The 21,468-nt window shown below is 36.7% G+C and overlaps 2 protein-coding genes across 4 annotated transcripts; both read right to left on the reverse strand.

The window, feature by feature from the left end:
- Window positions 13,135-17,342, reverse strand: LOC109235139 (probable aquaporin NIP-type). Its single transcript, XM_019401108.1, has 5 exons — window positions 16,201-17,342; window positions 15,870-16,091; window positions 14,707-14,904; window positions 14,546-14,607; window positions 13,135-13,629 (listed from the first exon to the last, which is right to left on the reverse strand). The coding sequence occupies exons 1-5, from the start codon at window positions 16,318-16,320 to the stop codon at window positions 13,413-13,415; spliced, it is 819 nt and encodes a 272-aa protein (XP_019256653.1). The 5' UTR covers window positions 16,321-17,342; the 3' UTR covers window positions 13,135-13,412.
- LOC109235138 (putative late blight resistance protein homolog R1B-8) lies at window positions 16,152-20,542 on the reverse strand. 3 transcript variants are annotated; one of them, XM_019401107.1, is made up of 5 exons: window positions 19,827-20,541; window positions 18,652-19,412; window positions 17,776-18,265; window positions 17,295-17,360; window positions 16,152-16,274 (listed from the first exon to the last, which is right to left on the reverse strand). In XM_019401107.1, exons 1-4 carry the CDS (start codon window positions 20,371-20,373, stop codon window positions 17,338-17,340), a joined length of 1,821 nt encoding a protein of 606 aa, XP_019256652.1. In that variant the 5' UTR covers window positions 20,374-20,541; the 3' UTR covers window positions 16,152-16,274; window positions 17,295-17,337. The 3 variants fall into 3 exon arrangements, with proteins under 3 accessions (XP_019256652.1, XP_019256650.1, XP_019256651.1); XM_019401105.1 differs by having other exon boundaries at window positions 18,652-20,542; XM_019401106.1 differs by having other exon boundaries at window positions 18,682-20,541.

Consider the following 21,468-nt stretch of genomic DNA (forward strand, 5'->3'; position numbering starts at 1 on the left):
TCATGCTCAATCCCCATGTTAAGAGTCTGACATGTAGAAAAAAAAGTCAGTATGAGCAGATTACACGTGCGAAACAAATCCTAACATTAAAAAACACTTACTTGCAGAGCCATGCCAGATATACTCAGCGAAAACTCAGCGTCGCTCATCGCCTGCAGCGCCGTGTTCTCAAAAGCCGCGCACAAAGGGGGCAAAGGACGGCATCGTCCGTTCCGAGTTGGCCTAAAGGTCATAACCCATGGGGATGATTACGTGCCGGTTGGGACCCTCCATCCTTACCTCCACGCGAGTGTTCCTTTCCAAGAAGGCCCGTACCTCTTCAGGGTCGATATTCGAACCAGAACCGTCATCCCCCACAGGTGCTGGTCTATCTCCCACGGCCGCCGACGACGCGCCACCTTCTGCGGTCCTTACAAGCTCCCCGCCTTCACGCACCTCCTCGGCCCCAAAGGACCTCATCTCCATAACGACATCCGCCATAAAAATGGCCCCTACGTCTAGTGCAAGTGCAGGCGCCGCTTTCGAAGCAATGAGTTTCTCCGGTTCAATACTAGTGACGATGGCCTTCCCAAGCTCCATCCTTCGCCTCTTTCTCGATGGAGACTCCTCTCCATTGGACGACTCGTCTACAAGATGGTAGATAGGCCGGGAAGAGATCTCATCCCGCACAGCAACATTCTGAGGAGCGGAATCCCTCGTTAACGGAGCTTGAGTACGACCTCCGCAAACGGACTCGACTAAAGCGAATTGCATCCCCGCCGATGCGATAGCTTGGCGAAATGCCAGCACTGGAGCCTTGTTCTTGGAAATTCGTCGACCTAGCACCAAAAAGAGGTCGTATCAACGAGCAATGGCAAGCAACGGAGAGCTGAAGCAAAATTAACACTTACTAGGACCTTCAGCCCGAAGCGCTTGTGGAAAACCGCCCAATCACGAAACCCCGCCATGTGAGGCAACACGCGAGCCACCCAATCTTCAATGTCGAAGACAGGAGAGGGTGCACGCCTTTCAGCTGAAAAACAAAGAAATCGCAAGTGAGTTAAAATGAAAGGATGAAAGAAGACAAATGAGCGTACGACAAAGACACTTACGATTATGATTCCACTGCTCGGGAAACCCAATTCGGTCCGCCACCAAGTGTTCGGTCTTGATAAAGAAGTACTTATGCCAGAACTTCGGATTCGTTCTATCATCCATTCCGACTACGAGCCCTCTAGTCCCACGATGCCATAGGTGTATCATTGTGCCTCTATAAAAACTTGGTGAAAACAAGTGCAGCAGATGGCGAACATCAACCTCACAACCAGCCAATTCCGCGTACTTCGTCAGCATAAAAAAAGCTTTATACAAGTAAGGAGAGAGTTATGTCGGGCAGACGTTGTAAAACCGGCAAAATTCCTCCGCTAGTGGAAGAAGAGGAAGAGTATAACCAATCAAGAACGGGTAAACATAGAAGGCACAATACCCAGATCGATGGACCTCCACGATGTCGCACCGGCCGGAACTATCTCGACATGGGGAGGGATGCGATATTTGGATCGAAGGTCGGCTATATGAGACGGTCCAGTCTCGGAGATCACCTGAGCGGGAGCAGGCTCCTTGGGAAAATCATTTATAGATAAAGGGTTCCTGGGAACTATCTCCTCCGCGGTAGGAGAGCTCTCATCCTCTTCAGCCATAAATTCCTCACCACCGGGAGGAGGAGCCATCGATAACGGAGTGGCATCGGAAACTTCATCATGAATGCGAAGAGTTTGTGACATATTTCGACAATGAAATGTATTCTACCAAACCCGAAACAACTAGGTAAGGAGGAGAGGAATTGAATCGGAAAAGCAAAATCAAGAGCAGCAACTGGCAAAGAAGATCAAAGAAGAATAGTGCTCATGCAAAGTAAATGATGGTGAAAATTTCCGAAAAATGAAACCCCCATCTATTTATAGAGCTGGGTGGCGCGAGAATCGAAGCAAAGGATTGTCAATGGCACCAAAACCAAAGCGGCAGACACACAGACGTTGTCTTGGAAAGATGCGTAATAATGATGCGCGTGGCCATGACGTCACCCCACGGTAGCCACACCAACCACGAATTATGTTGTTCATTGATACTAGAACGAAAATGATCGTTTGCCAGCCAAGAATTACATTTTTTCAAAGCACAAATTCTTTCACTCGCAAGAATGGGGAGCGAGAGAGATAAGCTATCTATTTAGTATTCTTCGGCGCTCTTCAAGCCATTTTTTCGTTTTTTAATTTAATTTTGGAACTTAAATTCAAAACTCAAAAACCAACCTTTCTACAACCACAATTGAAGCAAATTCTCATTTTCAAAAAACAAACTGAGCCTGCATCATTATTTATGTAGACTCAATCTTTGCCAACTATCTAAAGCAAAAGTTACCTTATATTTTGCTCCTTTTTTTAAGCATCATCAGCTTGTTAGCCTTTAGCCCAAACATCATATTTTGATCACACAAAGAACAAGAACAAAAGAAGACAAACAAATTGGAGTATACATTATACTACTAGTAGTTTGTGTTGAAGGCAGTGCATGTTCTTGTCTCAATAAAACCGACATGTTGAATTTCAGGGGCTATTTCATCATAGGGTTTAATGGTGGAGAAATGGGCCAAACTTTGTACCAAACCAAGTACAGGCCGTTCTCCGCCGTGATCGGATCTTGCTCCTCCTCCATCTCACGCCACCGTCAAATGAATAAATAATGGGCTTTTCATTTAATTTTTTATATTCATGGTCTCAACCGACCATCTTTTTACGTAATTTTGTGGTCCAGGTACATTGATTTTCACAAGCCACATACATAAAACTTATGAATATTTGCTGGATAGAGAATGGATCTAGCTAGTTCATAATTTGTGGATTTCCTTGAATTTAATAGCTTTTGTCTATATACGATATGTATATATTAAAATGTTCATTAAATATCTATAAGCATTTGACTGCGAATTCGTTGTAAAAATTTACAATTTTAAATCATCGATCCTCCTATATTGACTAAACATCCGTAAATGAAACAACATGATTCAAAAATTTATATAGTCAATCTTATCTCATATGGAATTAACAACGGCAACAACAAAAAATTCAGTGTAATCCCACATAGTGGCACATAGTGAAGGATAATGTGTATGCGGACTTTACTCCTATCTCGTGGAGATAGAGATTGTTTCCAATAGACCTTCGGCTCAGTGAAGCAGAAGCACAACATAAATGAAAAGAAAACAACCAGAGACAACAGTGAGGAGCCATGAAAAAGAAGCATTGATAACAACAAGATAATAAGATGACCAAAATTAAAGCAACATCAGGCAATAATAGAAACCTAAGACTAAACAATACGAGATTACGTACTAATACTACTAGTAACAACAAGAAAACCACTCGGCCACCTAACCATTCTAACGTAATCTTCGATCTCCACACCTTCTTATCAAGGGTCATGTCCTTGATAATCTGGAGCATCGTAATGTCTTGCCTAATCACCTCACCCCAGTACTTCTTCGGCCTACCCCTTCCTCTCCTTAGGCCCTCCAAGGCCAACTTCTCACACCTACTCACTGGTGCGTCTGTGTCTCTCGTCTTCACATGTTCGAACCATATAACTTCTTGCATCCCGTCTTGTCCCAAATAACTTCATTCTTAATCCTATTGATCCTGGTATGCCCACATATCCATCTCAACATCCTCATTTCAGCTACCTTCATCTTTTGGACATGTGAGCACTTAATTGGTCGACACTCACCGCCATACAACATAGTCGAAATGAGACATCAAATGTAACTATTTTTTTCTTCTTTTTTTTTCCAAGTTCACTTTCATGAAACTTTATTGTGATAATTGTTATGTTCTTTGAAGTCAACGAAGATTACTTGAGGAATGTAAGACCGGTTGTCACGACCCCAAATACCCCGGTCATGATGACGCCTATCACAGTACTAGGCAAGCCAAACCAACACTTACCACATCGAATTCTTTTTATAAAAATCATTTCTTAAACTGATTAAGTCTCAAATTCTTCATATGAAATATATAAACTAACAGGAATAAGCGGAAAACCAGTACAAGATATTCTAACACAGCCCGAATCCGGTGTCACTAGTCATGAGCCTCTAAGTACAACCCAAAACTGTCTGAGTAATACATAATAAGTCTAAAAATAACAAAATACTAAGATAGGAAGGAGGAAGGCAGGACTGCGAACGCCGTGTAGCTACCTTGCGATCTCCGGATACGACTCTGAGAGTGCTGGAAGCTCTCACTCTAATGCTCGGGCACCTGGATCTGCACACAACGTGCAGGGAGTAACGTGAGTACGCCAACTCAGTAAGTAACTAAAGTAAATAAAGTCTGAGTGCAGTGACGAGCATTTAAAATCATATAAGAAATCTCAACAGAAATATCAAGTCAAATCTGCAGTTCAATAATCAGTTATCTCATAAAATTCCAGTTTCAATTAAAAACCTTTAAAGACATTTATTCAACATTTTTCAACAGAGGCTCAGTATAAAGAAGAGTGAAAGCAGCAAAATGTTATAAACAAGCCCCTCGGGCAAGGTATCACTCATGAGTATAGCCTCTCGGGCAAGCCTCTCAGTCACTCGTGACTCAGCTCTCGTCAATTAGTACTCCGGCTCAATAGATATCTCACAATAATAATAATAACCGCTGCGGCGTGCATTCCGATCCGTAATATATAGTCGACTGCGCTCACTAGGGGTGTACAGACTCCGGAGGGGCTCCTACAGCCCCAGCGTCATATCGCTGCGGCGCGCAACAATACATATCGCTGCGGTGTGCAGCCCGATCCATAATATATATATATATATATATATATATATATATATATATATATATATATATATATATATATATATTGTTGCGGCGTGCAGCCCGATCCATAATGTATGTATATAATCCTCACCATTAGGTCTTCAACCTCTCTCAATCATTAACCTCACGGCCACTCGGGCACATTAGTAAAAATCAGGGAAACTCAGCCCAAACAATTTACATATATTAAGAAGTAGAGTGATGAAACCGGGTTTAAACAATAAACAGGTAAAACATGACCGAGTATATGCTTTCAAATCAAATAGAGTGAGGAAAGTAGTAAAAATACCCCTAAGGGTCTAAACAGGTCGGCACAAAGGCCCCAAACATGGCATTCAACCCAAGTTATCAAACCAATTTCTAAACACATCGATATCATATACAATATATCAAAATATGCCACTATATAGTCGCCACGGGACGAACCAAGTCACAATCCCTACGGGTGCACGCCCACACGCCCGTCACCTAGCATGTGCGTCACCTCATTTATCAAAATAGTACGAAATTTTGGGGTTTCATATCCTCAGGTCTAGATTTACAATGGTTATTTACCTCAAACTGGATTAAATACTACTCCGCGACGCCCTTGCCTCTCGACTCGGCCTCAACTTGCGTCGAATCTATCCAAAATCAGAATTATAATCAATATATGCTAAGGGAACCAAGCCCGTGCAAAAATAATCAAATTACATCAAGAATCCCGAAATTGGCCAAACCCGACCAGCGGGCCATGTCTCGAAATTCGATAAAATTCACATCAATAGAATCCTTATCCTCCTATGAGTTCATACATACCAAATACATCAAAATCCGACCACAAACGACCCCTCAAATCCTTGAATCAAAGTCTCCAATTTCAAGCCATAATCCCCCAATTTTCTTCCTTAATTTCCACTAATACCATGATTAAACAATGGAAAAATGATCATAAACACAAATAATGAAGCTTAAGAAGCTTACCCAACTAAAACCCTCCGATTCTCTTGAAAAATCACTGCCCTAGCTCTCTTCCCGTCTTCAAAAATGGCAAAACTTAGCAAAAATTCGCGAAGGCATCAATTTATATGTTCTGCCCAGCGATACCGCATCTGCGGTCCATTCCCTACATCTGCGGGACCGCTTCTGCGCCTATCCAACCGCTTCTGCGGTTTTACATTTAAATTCCCAAGCCGCACATTGGACGCAATACCCGCATCTGCGGTCACGCAGGTGCGTTCCTCCATCCGCACCTGCGACTTCTGCCTTCTTCACTTGTGGCCGCATCTGCGGCTGATTTTCGCTTCTGAGATCATCGCACCTGCGGTCCCCTAACCGCAGGTGCGGTTATGACAGAACCAGCAGCTTCAGCTGCATCCTTAGATTCCCAACTTTCCGTTAACCATCCGAAATCATCTCGAGGCCCCCGGGACCTCAACCAAAAATATGAACAAGTCATATAACACTATTCAAACTTATACCAATCCTCGGAACACTCATAACGACGCCGAAATACCAAATCACCCTCGGATTCAAGCCTAAGGATTCCAAAACTTCCGAGTTCCGCAAACGATCAAAAAGTCTATCAAACCTCGTCCGAATGACCTGAAATTTTGCACTCACATCACAAATGACACACGGACCTACTTCAATTTCTGGAATTCTCTTCCGACCCCGATATCAAAATCTCCACTACCAACCGGGAAACGATAAAATTCCAATTTCGCCAATTCAAGCCTAAATCTACCACGGACCTCCAAAATACATTCCGGTCACGCTCCTAAGTCCCAAATCACCTCACGAAGCTATCCGAATCCTGAAAACCAAATTCCGAGATCGTTTTCACACAAGTCAACTTCCGGTTGACTTTTCCCACTAAAAGGCTAACTTAAGAGACTAAGTGTCTCATAACACTTCAAAACTACTCCCAAACCCGAAGCTACCGACATGATACGATGAAATGAAGCTGAACAACACATAAAGAGGCAGAAATGGGGGGAACAGGAGCAGTAACTCATGAAACGACCGGTCGGGTCGTCACACCGGTAAATGCAAAGAAAACGTGACTTATAATCGAATTTGCCAAATATATAAATAGCTTTGATCGAATGCGACTTATAAATAGCATTTCAAACGAGACTTATATATCGTATTGTTTGAGGAATATAAGATCGGTAACGTGACTTCAAACGAGGCTTCTTCGTTTTATGGATAAGAAATGAAACCACGAGGGACATAACTAGTGGTATAGTTGGTATAGTTGTCTCCTAATTTTTGTAATATTCTTTTTTGACTAAACATAAAAGATATATTTTTGGTCTGATTTCTATTTTTTCTTGTTTGCAAAATTTTTTGTTGTCCCCCCGGAAAGCGCCTTCGTTCCGCATCAATTGTACAATAAAAATGTTGGAAACAATCCCTCTATCACAAGGTAACGATAAGGTTTATGTATATTCTACTTTCCTCAGATCCCATTTGTGAAATCATACTGGATATGTTAATGTTGTTGTATGTTAGAACTTTAGGAAATGTCTATTAGTAGTTACTTCTAGAAGCATAAAATAAATTCTCTTTTAGAACATATTACACTTGTTCCTTATTAACTGTGAAAAAGAATTTTAAAAGAAAAATTATAATGGGTATAGTAAGGGGTTAACTATTTGCCAGAATTGAATCTCCCAAGTTATAGTACTCCCTCCGGTCCACAATAGTGATCAATTTGCTTTTAGCACGCCCACTAAGAAAATATAAAATTCTATACAAAAATACCTAGTATGACTAAACTATCCTTAATTAAATATTTAATGTGAGGAGTAAGAAAACTTTCTAGGGATATGTACATAAGGTTAATTTTGTAAAAACAAATTGAATTCTTTCTTGATTATATAAATGGACACTTATTTTGGATCAAAATAAAAAAATAAATTAATCACTTATTGTGGACCGGAGGGAGTAATAAAATAAACCCCTACTAGTCCGTTTGGTCAAGCTGCAAAAATGAGCTTATTTCTGAGAAGTGCTTTTTTTCAAAAGTGCTTTTCTCAAAAGTACTTTTGGTGAGAAGCAATTTGTGTTTGGCTAATTAGTTTGAAAAGCACTTCTGAGCAATAATTAGTGTTTGGCCAAACTTTAAAAAACTGCTTCTAAGTATATTTTTCTCAAAAGTGCTTCTCAAAAAAGTGCTTTTGGAGAGAAGCTACTTTTTTCTGCTTCTCCAAAACTGTTTCTGTTTCTCCTCAAAAGCACTTTTTTTCCTTCCAAAAGCTAGGCCAAATACATCAATTTTTGGCCAAAAATATTTTTGACAAAAAAAAAATACTTTTGGCCAAAAGAAGCTTGGCCAAACATGCTATAAATTGGCTATGTTAATTACCAAATGTTGTTTTGCAGTAAAAAGGACCAACATACCATGAAAAAGGCATGTCATAATCATCTTATTAATTCTCTGCATTGGAACTCTAACCTTCAGAATTTGCATTGACCTACTGTCCACTCTAGGAGAACATTTGTTCTTCTGAACCAAAGATAACGTTTTGAAATGACTGAAAATTGAGGAGATAGTAATAAATAAAGAAATAAAAAGAAAAAGGAGCAATGATTATAATATTATACCACCATACAAGACATCTAAATAAAATAAAAAGGTTTAGGAAATTAGCCCCCACCCCCATGTGACCTGACTAAACTAGAATCCGAGATCCTATCCACATTTTTGGTGAAAAGACTACATCATTTCCTATTGAAAATTAAAAAAGAACCCAAAAAATAATAAATGGAAAATAATAATATAAGAAAACTCATGTCAGCTGCCAATATTTCAAATAAAAATTAAATATAAGTGGACTTTTCAGGTCGGTAGAAGCTGCATGGATAGTAACATGAGTGCTTTAGTTGGTTCATACCGAGACAGACCCGGATTTGAAGATGGATGTGCAATTTTAGATTCAATCAAAATTTATTTTATATATAAAGTGTCACTTTTAAAATATTATTATTTTCTAAAGATACACACATATCTTTAGAAAATAATAATATTTTAAAAGTAACACTTTATATATAAAACAAATTTTGATTGAATCTAAAATTTCACCTCGATCTTTAAATCTGGGTCCGTCTATATATATATATATATATATATAAGAGAGAGAGTTTTTGGCGAACTTTACGGATAGCGATAATCCCTCTCGATATAGTATAGGTTTGCCTCCGGATTCATATATGATCTATTTAAAACATTTGATAAAGTGGTGAAACTAGAATTTTCGCTAAATAAATGTAAGAGCGCACTCGAGATCCAATGCATATATAAGATCTACCAATACTTAATTTTAGAGGCGGAACCAGGATTTCAGTCTTATGGCTTCTGGATTTTGGGACCACGAATTCAAGTGTTAATGACTGGGTTCTAGATTTAATATTTATACATATTTCTTGAATTAAAAACATCAAATACATGTTTGAACAAAAGCTACTGAATTCGACCAAACTCGTGGATCGGCTTGTGCCTCTGCCCCTGCTTAACTTATATATTGGTTTTTTTTCACGGGATCCTATAGCTAATTTAATTAATCAAATTGCAATAGAAATACTTCGTTTACTCTAACTTTCGTGCACGTAATTAAGTTGGTAACTGATGTTTGTTATGTCAACAAGATATAATATTTTGTAAATAGTCAAGATGCGCTCAAACTAACTAGTTCCAAATACCACTAATATACAGTGGCGAAGCCACATGGTAATAAGGATAGTCAACTGACCACCCTTCGTCGAAAAATTATACTGTGTATATAGGTAAAATATTACATTTTAGAAATATATAACACATATTGAATACCCTTTGTCGGAATTTTTTTTCACTTGTTTTAAATTTAAATACTCTTGGAAAAATTCCTAACTTCGTCACTGCCAATATACATATATGTCTTTTATCCACTTGAATAAGTGTGGTGTGAAATGGTTTTTTTTGAAGTGTTTAGATGAGGATTTTGGACATGGTAGTGAAAGGTAAAGTAGATAGAATTTAGAAGCCATTTTAAATGACGGTGTGAAAATGTAGGTCATGTGAAAGCTACAAAATATCATGTGACTCCATGTGTTTGATCACTTTTATTTTATTTTATTTTATTTATTATTATCTGAAATATCCATGAACTTGCACAGCACATGAGATTCAGATACAAAAAGCTACAGAACTATTTACTTAAGTCTTTCTTCTTCTTTTTGTTTAGCATGGGATTAAATAACTTTTATAATTAAATACCCTTAGGGGTGAACTTTAGTTTTATTGACTTTGGTGAGTAAATATATATGTCCTTGGCTTCTGGGCTTTCTGTTTTGGGATTTAATTCATGAGAAATCTATGTGCCATCCATTAGAAGTACCGGTTAACATTATATACAATTAAAATATTTATTTTACCTTATATACATACTTTATAAATTCATTTCCATATATACTTATTGCATTCCAAAATAAAATATTGTGTATTTTAAATTAGAATATTATGGTATGTTTAATTTGAATACTGGATTCTAAATTAGAGTACTGTAGCATGTTTTGTTTGAATATTGTATTGTAAATTAGAATATTATCGTATAATTGGTTTGAATATCGCTGTAAGCATTTAAATTTTATTGAATTTAAATCTATATAATAATTTGGACCGTATTAAATTCAAGATATTAGTCCAAACAAATATTTTGGCTAGTAAATTGGGCTAATTATTTAAATCCAATACATGTGTTGGGCTAGTCATTTAATTGGACTATAAATTAAATGATAAGCCCACTTCAGTAGCCCAAGGTCCAAATGGCTATTAGCCAATCTTAAAGCTCAAGCTCATGCCACGTGTCAGGTGATAGGCAATCCAAGTCAAAAGAACAAGCCAATAATATCATGCGACGTGTCAAGTGACGTGGCAATCCAAGCCAAATAAGTGAGCCAATGAAATCATGCCATGTGTCAAATAATGTGGCAATCCAAGCCAAATAAATGAGCCAATTAAATCATGCCAAGTGTCTGGATGGTATTGGTCAGTTCAAACAGACCAATCAAATCGTAGAGCCACATCACCCCTTACAATTATAAATATAGGTCTTCATAAAGCTAGAAGACACCAGAATTAAGAACAAGAAGTAAACAGAGAGCTCGTGGATCAAAGGCTGCAGATTTCTCTACAAGCTACAATAGTTCAAGCACTCAAGCCACAAGTTCAAGATCAAGAACGAAGGCAAATCAAATACCAAGGCGTTCAAGATCAAATTACTTGTTCGTGATCAAACCCAAATTCAAGTTCAAGGAGGAGATTCAAGATCAAGCTTTACAAGCCCTTGAATCAAATCAAAATCAAGTTCATTAAGATACTTTACATTCTTGAAGAATCAGAGGAATACCATAGAGATTGTAACACTTTCATTTATTGAAATGAAATACTACATTTGTTACGCAATTTTCCAGTCTTGATTATTTATTTTTCTCGACGCGAAAATTTGTTGTTACAATCGCATTCCGGATATGGAATATTTGGTTTGAATACTGTATTCCAAATTAAAATTTATGATCTACTTAGTTTGGATACTGTATCCAAATTAGAATACTGTAATATATTTTATTTGAATACTTTATTCTAAATTAGAATATTGTATTATGTTTGCTAAAAGAAATACTGTACTTCAAGTTATAAGATTATGACATGTTTAGTTTAAATATTATATTCTTAATTAGAATATTGTGGTATATTCGTTTTGAATTGTATTTCAAATTAGAATGTTATGGTTGTTTTAGAATATATGAGAAGATTTAGAGGTATAGAGTATAATACCTTTAAAATATTTGATGTAATTTTAAAATTTAGATATATCATGAAAATGAGTCTTTAATGACAGATGGGTATACTATGAAACTTTTCCTTAATTCATTAAAGTGAAAATGTTACAAGTACAAATTGAGATCCTTCCTAGAAGGAACATAAAATAAAAATTACTGACAGCCTAATGTTTTTTTTTTTTCTACGAGCACACAGATGCACAAACATCCTGTGAGACATTAAAAAATTTCATAAAAGCACCTCAAACTCTCTTTGTTTAGGTAGTGAGATACTTCCTAGAATATGTTTATTATTTCATGTTTAAGATTCTCTCTCTTAAGGTGCATGTGACTCTCTTTAATTTTCATAGCACATTTTTTCCCCAATATTCTTCAATATAGAGAAAATTATTTTTACTTTATTTCTCTTGAACGAGCAGTGATCGTTAGGTCATAGGAGCATTTGTTGTGATTTACCGGTTACAAGCTGCAGCAACAACAACAAACCCAGCTTAATCTCATATGTGGGATCTAGGAAGGGTAGCGTGTACGAAGCCTTAACCCTACCCTATAAAGGCAGCGAGGCTGTTTTCGATAGACACCCGGCTTAAGAAACATACAAAATAAAGCAACAAGCAATAGTAGCAGTATTGTGATAAGGTAATGGAAACGAGTGACATAGCACATAATAAAGAATCAAGAATAAAAGAATACAAGAATAATACTAGTACTACTGGTAAACCTAGGAGAACTCACAACTACCTATCAACCTATCACCTTAATCCTCGACCTCCACACCTTTCTGTCGTGAGCCTCCACACCTTTCTGTCGTGAGTCATGTCGTCGGTAAGGTGAAGCAATGACATGTCCTGCCTTATCAACTCTCCCTAATACTTTTTTGGCTTATCCTTGCCCTTCCGCAAGCTTGCCATGATCAACCTCTCACACCTCCTGACTGGGGCATCTATGTCTCTCCTCTTCACATGCTCAAACTATTGCAGCCTAGTTCGTTTCCCGCAACTTGTCCTCCACAGAGGCCACTCTCACTTTGTCCCTAATAACTTTATTCCTAATCTTGCCTATAAGCAAGTTATGTATAAAGATATATATAGACCTTTATTATGTCAAAAAACATTTAGATCCAATTTCCATGTTGCAACAAATTAAAAAGTTAATATTCTTTATAAGGAAAAATTGAAATGTTTGTTCTTTATCTGAAAGATCAAAGGTATTTGAATTAACTTTTCCCAAAACATGAAACGATAAGAAAGAAATCATATTTATAATATTACAAAACATTTCTAAATAAAACATGTCTCATGGCGAAATAACACAAGTACGACCTCGTCAAGGCCGTTGCACGAAAATTATAATCGAATATCTTTGTTAACTTGAAATACGTGCATTTAAAACATTTTTTACTAAGATCAATGTTATTGTATGTAAATTAAGTGCAATAACATGATGAACCTTACCGTTCTTCACAAAGGAAGAAGAAATATTAAAAAGAACACAACACCAATAATTAATGAGATACACAACACCTTGTATATTTAAAACTACAGGTTTCCTACACCCCATAAAAGAATTTAAAAGAAAAAAAAAACTACTACATAAAGATAAGGTAAGACTTAGAAAACTTGTTACTACTTCACTTTTCTGTAATTCTATTTACTTTTACTAATAAATTTCTCTTAACAAGCCACTAGTGGCTCTATGTTATGTTAAATCACAGGGCTCAAAGGAAAAAAAAAGAAGAATAATTAAGAAAAATGAAAATTAAGCATGGCTTCTGGACATGCTCTTGAGAAATGTTGAAGTTTTTGTGAGTTCTTTGAGTGGTTTTTCTGTAAACCTAATTAGGTTATAAGTGAAAGCACCAACTATAGTACCCAATATAGGGCCAACTATGTAAACCCAGAGCCCTCTGTACTCATGCATCACAATTGCTGGCCCAATACTCCTTGCTGGGTTCATTGATGCTCCTGATACTGGCCTGCATATATTTTAAAGTTGGGCCTTTAGAATGCCAAAAATAGCCGCTCACTCAACTGTTTAAACTAAAAGTAGCTGGAAAATGTATAATATATGTTTTATCCATGTATAATAGTATGTGTTTGACCATATACAATCATCGTATAATCTATGTGTACCAATTAAGAAAAGTAAACAATAAATTCGGCCGACTATTTTTATAAAAATTCCCAGAAAGAAGAATTAACCTAAATAGCCGTCCAACCCAAAAAGTAGCCGGTAGATGTATAATATATGTATATATGCGTTTTGTCATATATAGTATATGGTCTGTATATATCGGCTATGAACTGTAAATCGTTTTGGCCAAGCGACCAACTATCTAACTTTGCCCTTCTTAATGGAGAATGATTTGCAACAAGCCAAGATGTATTTTTTTCCGCACATTTCGAGAATGTGGGGAAAATAGTGATTCACTATCGGCTTACTCTTATCTTTTTACCCATCTATCCACTTATACCGACTAATTCGGATTCCCGCTAACTGCGTAAGGCACGTAATTGGGAAGTGCTCTCTATCATAAGTTTCTCCAATCTCAAGGCTCGAACCTGAGACCTCTGATTAAGGATGTAGTATCTTACTTATCCTACCATACTCCTCCGTAATTATTGCTTGTTGGCTTACTCTTATATCATGCCTTGGTAGGACTTATACATGATAAATGACCGTTTTGGTAAGGTTAAAAATGGATGATACCTTTAATTATACACAACTGTAGTTGTACTAGAAATACTTTTCTTTCCTCATTATAAGTTGAAAATGTTTATTGGTCAACTTTGCTGCTTTCAAATAAATGGATAATCTATTACTTTCCCTGCTTTACTTTTTCTATTGTGAAAGAAAAAGAAATGTAAAGAAAAATAATTAAGTGAAATTACCCTGCAACCAGAACATTTAGGAGTATTGTCATTCCAATAGCAATTCCTGCAAGCTCTCCAATCTGTTTATAAATGTCAAAAAAGAAAATACATTCTCAACCTTAATTAATTGAAACAAAATATATAAATTTGAAAAAAGAAGTAACTCAAGAATTACTCACTGATCTATTGTCAGTGGCAACACCAGAAATGACAAACATCAAGAGGTAAGAGATGATGAATTCAAGAACCAAAGATTGAACATTTGATCCCACTGGAGTTGTTCCAAAAAATGCCTCAGACTTTAAATCCAGCAGAAGGTACAATGTTCCACTTCCAAGAATTGCCCCAACCAATTGTGCCAATATGTATAATGGCACCTTCAATAGACACAATAAATCAAATTTAATTTCGACAAGAAAATACAGACATTCAAGTACGATAACAATATCTATGCCTTAGTTTCCACTTTATGAATCATCAGTATATATTATGTTCCATTTGACATGTCACCAATACACGTGGTATGAATTATCTATGCCTTAGTCTCGAGTGAGCTGGGATCTGCTATATGAATCATTAGTATACATTATGTTCTATTTGACACCTCATGTTCCAATATCGCGCTATTACGAAATTGTAATCATCTATGCCTTAGTCTCGATTCTGTTGAGGTCTGCTATATGAATGATTAGTATACATTATGTTCCATTTGACACGTCACCTTCCAGTACACGCGGTACGGAATTGTAATTATCTATGCCTTAGTCTCGAGTTAGCTGGTGTCTGCTATATGAATAATCAATATACATTATGTTCCATTAGACACATCACGTTCTAGTACACGCGGTACGAAATTATAATCATCTATGCATTAGTCTCGAGTCAACTAAGTTTTAATATATGAATAATTAGTATACATTATGTTCCATTTGACACAACACATTCCAATACACACAGTAGTAAATTGTAATCATCTATGCCTTAGTCTCCAGTCAACTGGGGTTTGCTATATGAATCATTAATATACATTATATTCCATTTGACACGTCACATTCCAATACACTCGGTGTGAAATTGTAATCATCCATGCCTTAGTCTCGAGTCACCTGGGGTCTGTTATATGAATCATCAGTATACATTATGGTCCATTTGACACGTCAGGTTCCAATACACTAGGCACGAAATTGTAATCATCTATTATATGAAATATTAGTATACATTATGGTCCATTTGACACGTCACAATCCAATACACGTGGTACAAAATTGTAATGCATGATGATTTTATACATTCTCTTAGTAATATTGGGTATAAAAGGAAAGGCAAACATGAATGAATTAACCTGTTTGAAGGGGAAATGCCTAAAGATGGCAAAGGCAATGGTAACTGCAGGATTGAAATGTGCACCGGAAATATGACCAACAGAATAGACCATAACCATAACAATTAAACCCCATGCCACACATATTCCTGGAAATGTTACTGAACCATATGTTTTATTTACTGCTACTGCACCACATCCTACAAATATCAAAAAATACGTGCCGATCGCCTCTGCTATCACCTATAATAAAATCCCAAAAAAAAAAATTAATAAAAAAAATTGTATCCTTACGAATTTCTCTTTTTTTTTTTTTCCAGAATTTAGTACATTTTAAGAGAAATTAACATACCTTTTGAATGATAATGACAACCTCAGGTGAGGTGCAGAGGCTTGAATCTTCTTCATTAGCATGTTGTTTATAACCTGAGCAATTTCCTTCTTCAATTGCTTTTATGTCTTTTTTTGACATTATAATCTATAATTCTTTCGCAAGTTTATTAAGAAGAAAATTACAGTAGGAAAATCAACTTTTATCCAAAAGGTAGTAGTACGGCTAAATGATGTGAATATAGTTAAGGATTAAATCAAGGATTGATGGTTTTGCTGCTTTTCAGAGTTTTGTATGGATAGTTTGTTTTTATTGGTGAAAAAAAAATCTTATACTTCAATTCATCTTGTTTTCATTTACCTATTTCTTTTTAATTTTTTTAAATCTTTTCTTATTATCACACATTTTCCCAAATTGTGTCACATAATTACAGGATCACAAGTTTATCCTTCTAGTAATAATAATTCAAAAGGATGAACTATATTGTAATTCTATCTTAAACATTTATTCTGAACCACATTAAAGCTAAATAAAAAGGACAAATAGATGATCAGGAAAATAAAAAGAAAAGGAAAACAAAGAAGACAATTGGATTTCAAGTTTGCAACTAAACATAAGGTTTCAACTTCCTTATAGGTAATGCACTCAAGCAAATCATTTATCACAAATATTCAAACATTCCAGGATCTACTATAAGCTTGAATATAGATTTGACTAAAAAAGAAGAAAAAGAAAATATGTAAAGTCCCGAAAAAAAGACAGCTCAGTGCACGAAGCATCTCGCGTTCACGCAGGATCCTGGAAACGGCTGCACCCCAAGGGGTGTAATGTAGGCAGCCTACCCTAATGCAAGTATTAGCGGCTAAGCCTACGGCTCGAACCTGTGACCTATAGGTTACACAGAGATAATTTTACTGTTGCTCCAAGGCATCCCTTCATAAAATCCCTAGAAAAAGGCCAGCTCAGTGCATAAAGCACCTCGCATTCACACAGGGTTGGGGAAAGGGCTACACCCCAAGGAGTTGTGATGTAGGTAACCTACACTAATGGAAGCATTAATGGCTGATTCTAATGCTCTAACCCGTAACTACTAAGTCATACAAAAATAACTTTACCGTTGCTCCAAGGCTCCGCTTCATCAACTCCCTAGAAATTCTGTTAGTACTTCATTCCTGTTCTACCTGTGCATTAAAACCATATAAAGGATTCTGTTAGCACGTCATTCCACAATGGCTCAATTTTCTACAATACACTTCTATATCAATTAGATTCTAACTGTAATGACAGATGTCAAAGTTTACAAGCCTTTATACGTGATAAGCAGGTAAAAAGTTAAAAAGCGCAGTCGGGTGCACTAAGCCCGCTATGCGTGGGGTTCGGAGAAGGGCCGGACCACAGAGGTCTATTGTACTATTTTTGCAAGAGACTGTTTTCACGGCTTGAACCCGTAACCTCCCGGTCACATGACAACAACTTTGCCAGTTACGTCCCTTCAAGCAGGTAAAACGTTAAAAGAGAAAATTGAAAGAACACAGAAAATCACATGAACGTATTGATTAAGAATAGGCTAATACTCAAAGATGGAATTTCACGTACCACTGTTGAAGATAATTCGAACTTCTAGGCCATCATTTCCACAGCTTTTTTGCTCTTCTTGAATTTTCATTGCACTAGTGACGGCTGCAGCACTGCACCATTGTATTTTGATGAATCTTAGCGTCATTATTTCTCCAATACTAAAGGGAATTTGTTCCAGGTTTTGGAGCCCAAACAAAAGTAGTTGCTCGAGCATCGGAAAATTATCACTAGCTGCTTCCCACCTTTCCAGATTATATGCGGACTCAATTAGTAGATATTTTAATTTGTGAAACACAACATCTTCATTAAGTCTCCAATCTGTTCCCCAGAATGCATAACATGTTTTGAGCACCTCAAGATTGGGTAAATTAGCCAGCGCAACCATATCTTCCCATGGGAAATAAGTCTGTCTTAATCTCAATTGTTTGAGATTGGGCAAGGAAATATTCCTAGGGAGAATGATGCGGTCAATATTTCGTTCTGCTTTTATGGCCAATGTCTCCAGCTCCTGTAGAAGAATGAGAGAATCAAGAATTGCAGGCCAGTTGGCATGCTTCATATCTACAATCTGTAGCTTTTTTAGATAGGGAGTTCTTCTTAGGATTTCCGCCAAAAAGGAGAGGAAGGGAGAGCAAGTTTTTGCAAGTTATTGAGAAGTAAAGGTTGTTCTATAATGCAAAGACTTTCCGCCTCAAGAGGATTAGGCATATGTATACCTGTACCAATATCTAGATGTCTTAACTCTGACATTGTCCAGATCTCTAGTGGGAGATAAAAGTCTCTCCTTGTAAGATTATGAAGAATTATGGTTTGTAAATTCCACGATTTGTCTAGTGAAGGCGCTACGTTAATTTTTGCAGAAATATATCTCAAATGTACAAGTTTAGGTATTACCCAAGAGAAACTATAATCGACTGAAGATACCTCCAACACTTTAAGCAGCTTGAATTGTGAAGCGAATTGAGGCATTAGATAAACTTGAAAAGAATAGCCTGTAGAAACCAAGTTGTCGGTTGTCCTCGTAATAAACCTCCAATGCCTTGGAACATAGAAATGATTCCAATGATTGCCAAGTGAAAGCATAGCTCGCCGTTGATGTTTTATGCTTTCTGAGGAAATGTGGTCAATATCACTTAGGACATGCACAAAATTCTCAGTTTGAGCTTCTCTTATGCAGAGCTGCCGAAGAAGATCATGAATTTTGCAAGTTTTCATCCTTCCATTAGCCCGTCGTCTACCAGCCAAAATGAGACTTCTATCAATTAGCTCTTCTAGATACTCCTCTGCCACCATATCTAACCTTTTATTGCTTCTTGGCCTTACAAATAGCTCAGCAATCCATAGTTTAATCAACTTTGAAACACCAATCTCCATATCTTCAGGAAAACATCCAACATAGAGAAAACAAGCCTTCAAATGTTGGGGCAAGTAACTGTAGCTCAACGAAAGAATTGATTGACACTGTTCAGATACCGTACCAAAGAATGAGTTCAAATTTTCCTGAACTTTCTTCCAATTGTCACGGGTCGGATCTATCTTTCCAAGAAGTCCAGCAACGACAACAATTGAGAGAGGTAATCCTCGGCATTGCTGTATGATATGCTTCCCAATTTCATCTAGGTGAGGAGGACATATGTCTTCTCTAAGAAGTATTTCTGTAAATAGAATCCAACTCTCATCAAAACTTAGAAAAGACATATTATGATGAGGAAAATCAGAGCTTGCGTAATCAGCCACATAACTGAGGCGAGTAGTTAATAGGATTCGACTTCTATTGTTGTCATTTGGGAATATTCTTTGTATTTGATCCCAAGCCTCAGTACTCCAAAGATCATCTATGACAATTAAAAATCTCCTACCAATCACACCTCTATACACAATCTCCGCTAGTTGATCATTGCTCATTTTCTGATTACTTTCATCAGTCCTATCCTGGCTAATTGAAGAGACAAGTTCAAGAAGCATTTGTCTCTCGTTATAAACTTCAGAGATAGTTACCCATGCATGTTTATCAAATCTATAACGGATTGTTGAATCATCATAAACTTTTCTAGCAAGAGTTGTCTTACCTATACCGCCCATACCAACAACAGGTATGACAGTTAGCTCATCTGTTTGGGCAGTGAGACGATCTAGTATGGTGTTGAAGTCATCCTTCATCCCGACAACAGTATGTTGCTCGGTCGCATACCTTTTCGATGAGGTAGAAGTACTTGCTTCTGCAGATTTGCTTCCATGCTCGATAAACTCAATCTCCATCAATTCTTTCCTTAGAGAATCAACTTCTTTTTCCACTTTTTGCAATTCCTCATTGAAGGATTTACAAGCTTGTTCTCGTTTCTTTTGATCTTCTAGAATGATTATTCTAAGGGTTGAATCAACTCTCTCTTCTGCTTTGTAGACTATATCTCTGATCCTTTTTTCTATAATCTTCAAAGTTTCAATATCTTTGATTTCCTTTGAAGTATCCTCAAGAAAAACTTGAAGAGCAGAAAGACTTTGAAAAGCAGATTCAACAAGTTGTTGTTGTATACAGCTTCTATAAATCAAAGGTGATTTAGACTGCAAGAGTTGCTCCAGTGTATGCATAAGTGAAGACATAGCAGCATAATCCATTTCTCTTTCTCTGAGTGTAGAGGTTCAATAGAATTTTATGTTTCTTTTCACTCTTTTTTCTGTGATCACTTGGCTTTATTAATCAAAAAATATATGAAAGCATGAGCAGTAGAGTGAAGACTTGTGGAAAACTAGACCCAAACAACAATTCAATTATTATTTCAATAATGTCCACATCAATTTCTCATTCAAAGTTAATTATAGCCAAATTTATATTACACCAAGTTTGGTAATACTCAGTTTTATTAGTCACATTCCGTGAGTGATTAACTATTTCAATAAAAGAAAAACTTTCAACTACTATTTCAAGACGGTTGACTTTTCTACTAATAAAGCTCAGCCAACCATCCATTATATATTTCTCATGTAATGTTGTTTTCTTTAATAAAGTTGAAGGACTGCCAACTGGTTTGTTGACAAATGAGCACACAATGCAGTCCACTTTAAACTAATAGTAGTGGGTGAGCGAAGAATTTTACTAAGGAGTTGTTGGGAATAAATCTCCCACGGTAATAATATTCAAGATAATAAAAGCAAAATAATAATGTAGCACTGAGGTATACGGTAATCAATAAAAATAAAATAGTGATAACGACACCAAGATTTTTACATGAAAAACTCTTCTGAATAAGGAAAAAAACCACGACCCTAAGAGGAGCAACTGGTATCACTATAGTAAGGAATTTTATACTTTGTAGGCCCGAGTAAAATAATACTGTTACATCTCGCGTTTTCGTACGTTAAAATTTCGTTTTCAGTTAACCGACTGGACTCGGGGATGAGATTATCTTGAGGTTAACACATTTACGCTATTTATAACAAGCAATAAAGAAGTGTCACGAAGGATAAAGGGTACACGAATTAAAGAAACTAAGTTTCGTTGAAAGCGGCCAATTTGGGATAAAATACGGGTCGAACAATAATACCCGATAATTATAGACTAGTACCATACAAGGTACCATATGACCATGATAGTGGGATATATAAAGTGTATTAAAAATAAGTAGAATTTTAAGTAATTTGAGACAATTTTTAATTACGTGGGTAATTGGTTAATTATCGGGTAGGGGAATATTACCTAATTAATTAATTTAA

This window comes from Nicotiana attenuata, chromosome 12 (genome assembly GCF_001879085.1).
Source record: "Nicotiana attenuata strain UT chromosome 12, NIATTr2, whole genome shotgun sequence".
NCBI lineage: Eukaryota > Viridiplantae > Streptophyta > Magnoliopsida > Solanales > Solanaceae > Nicotiana > Nicotiana attenuata.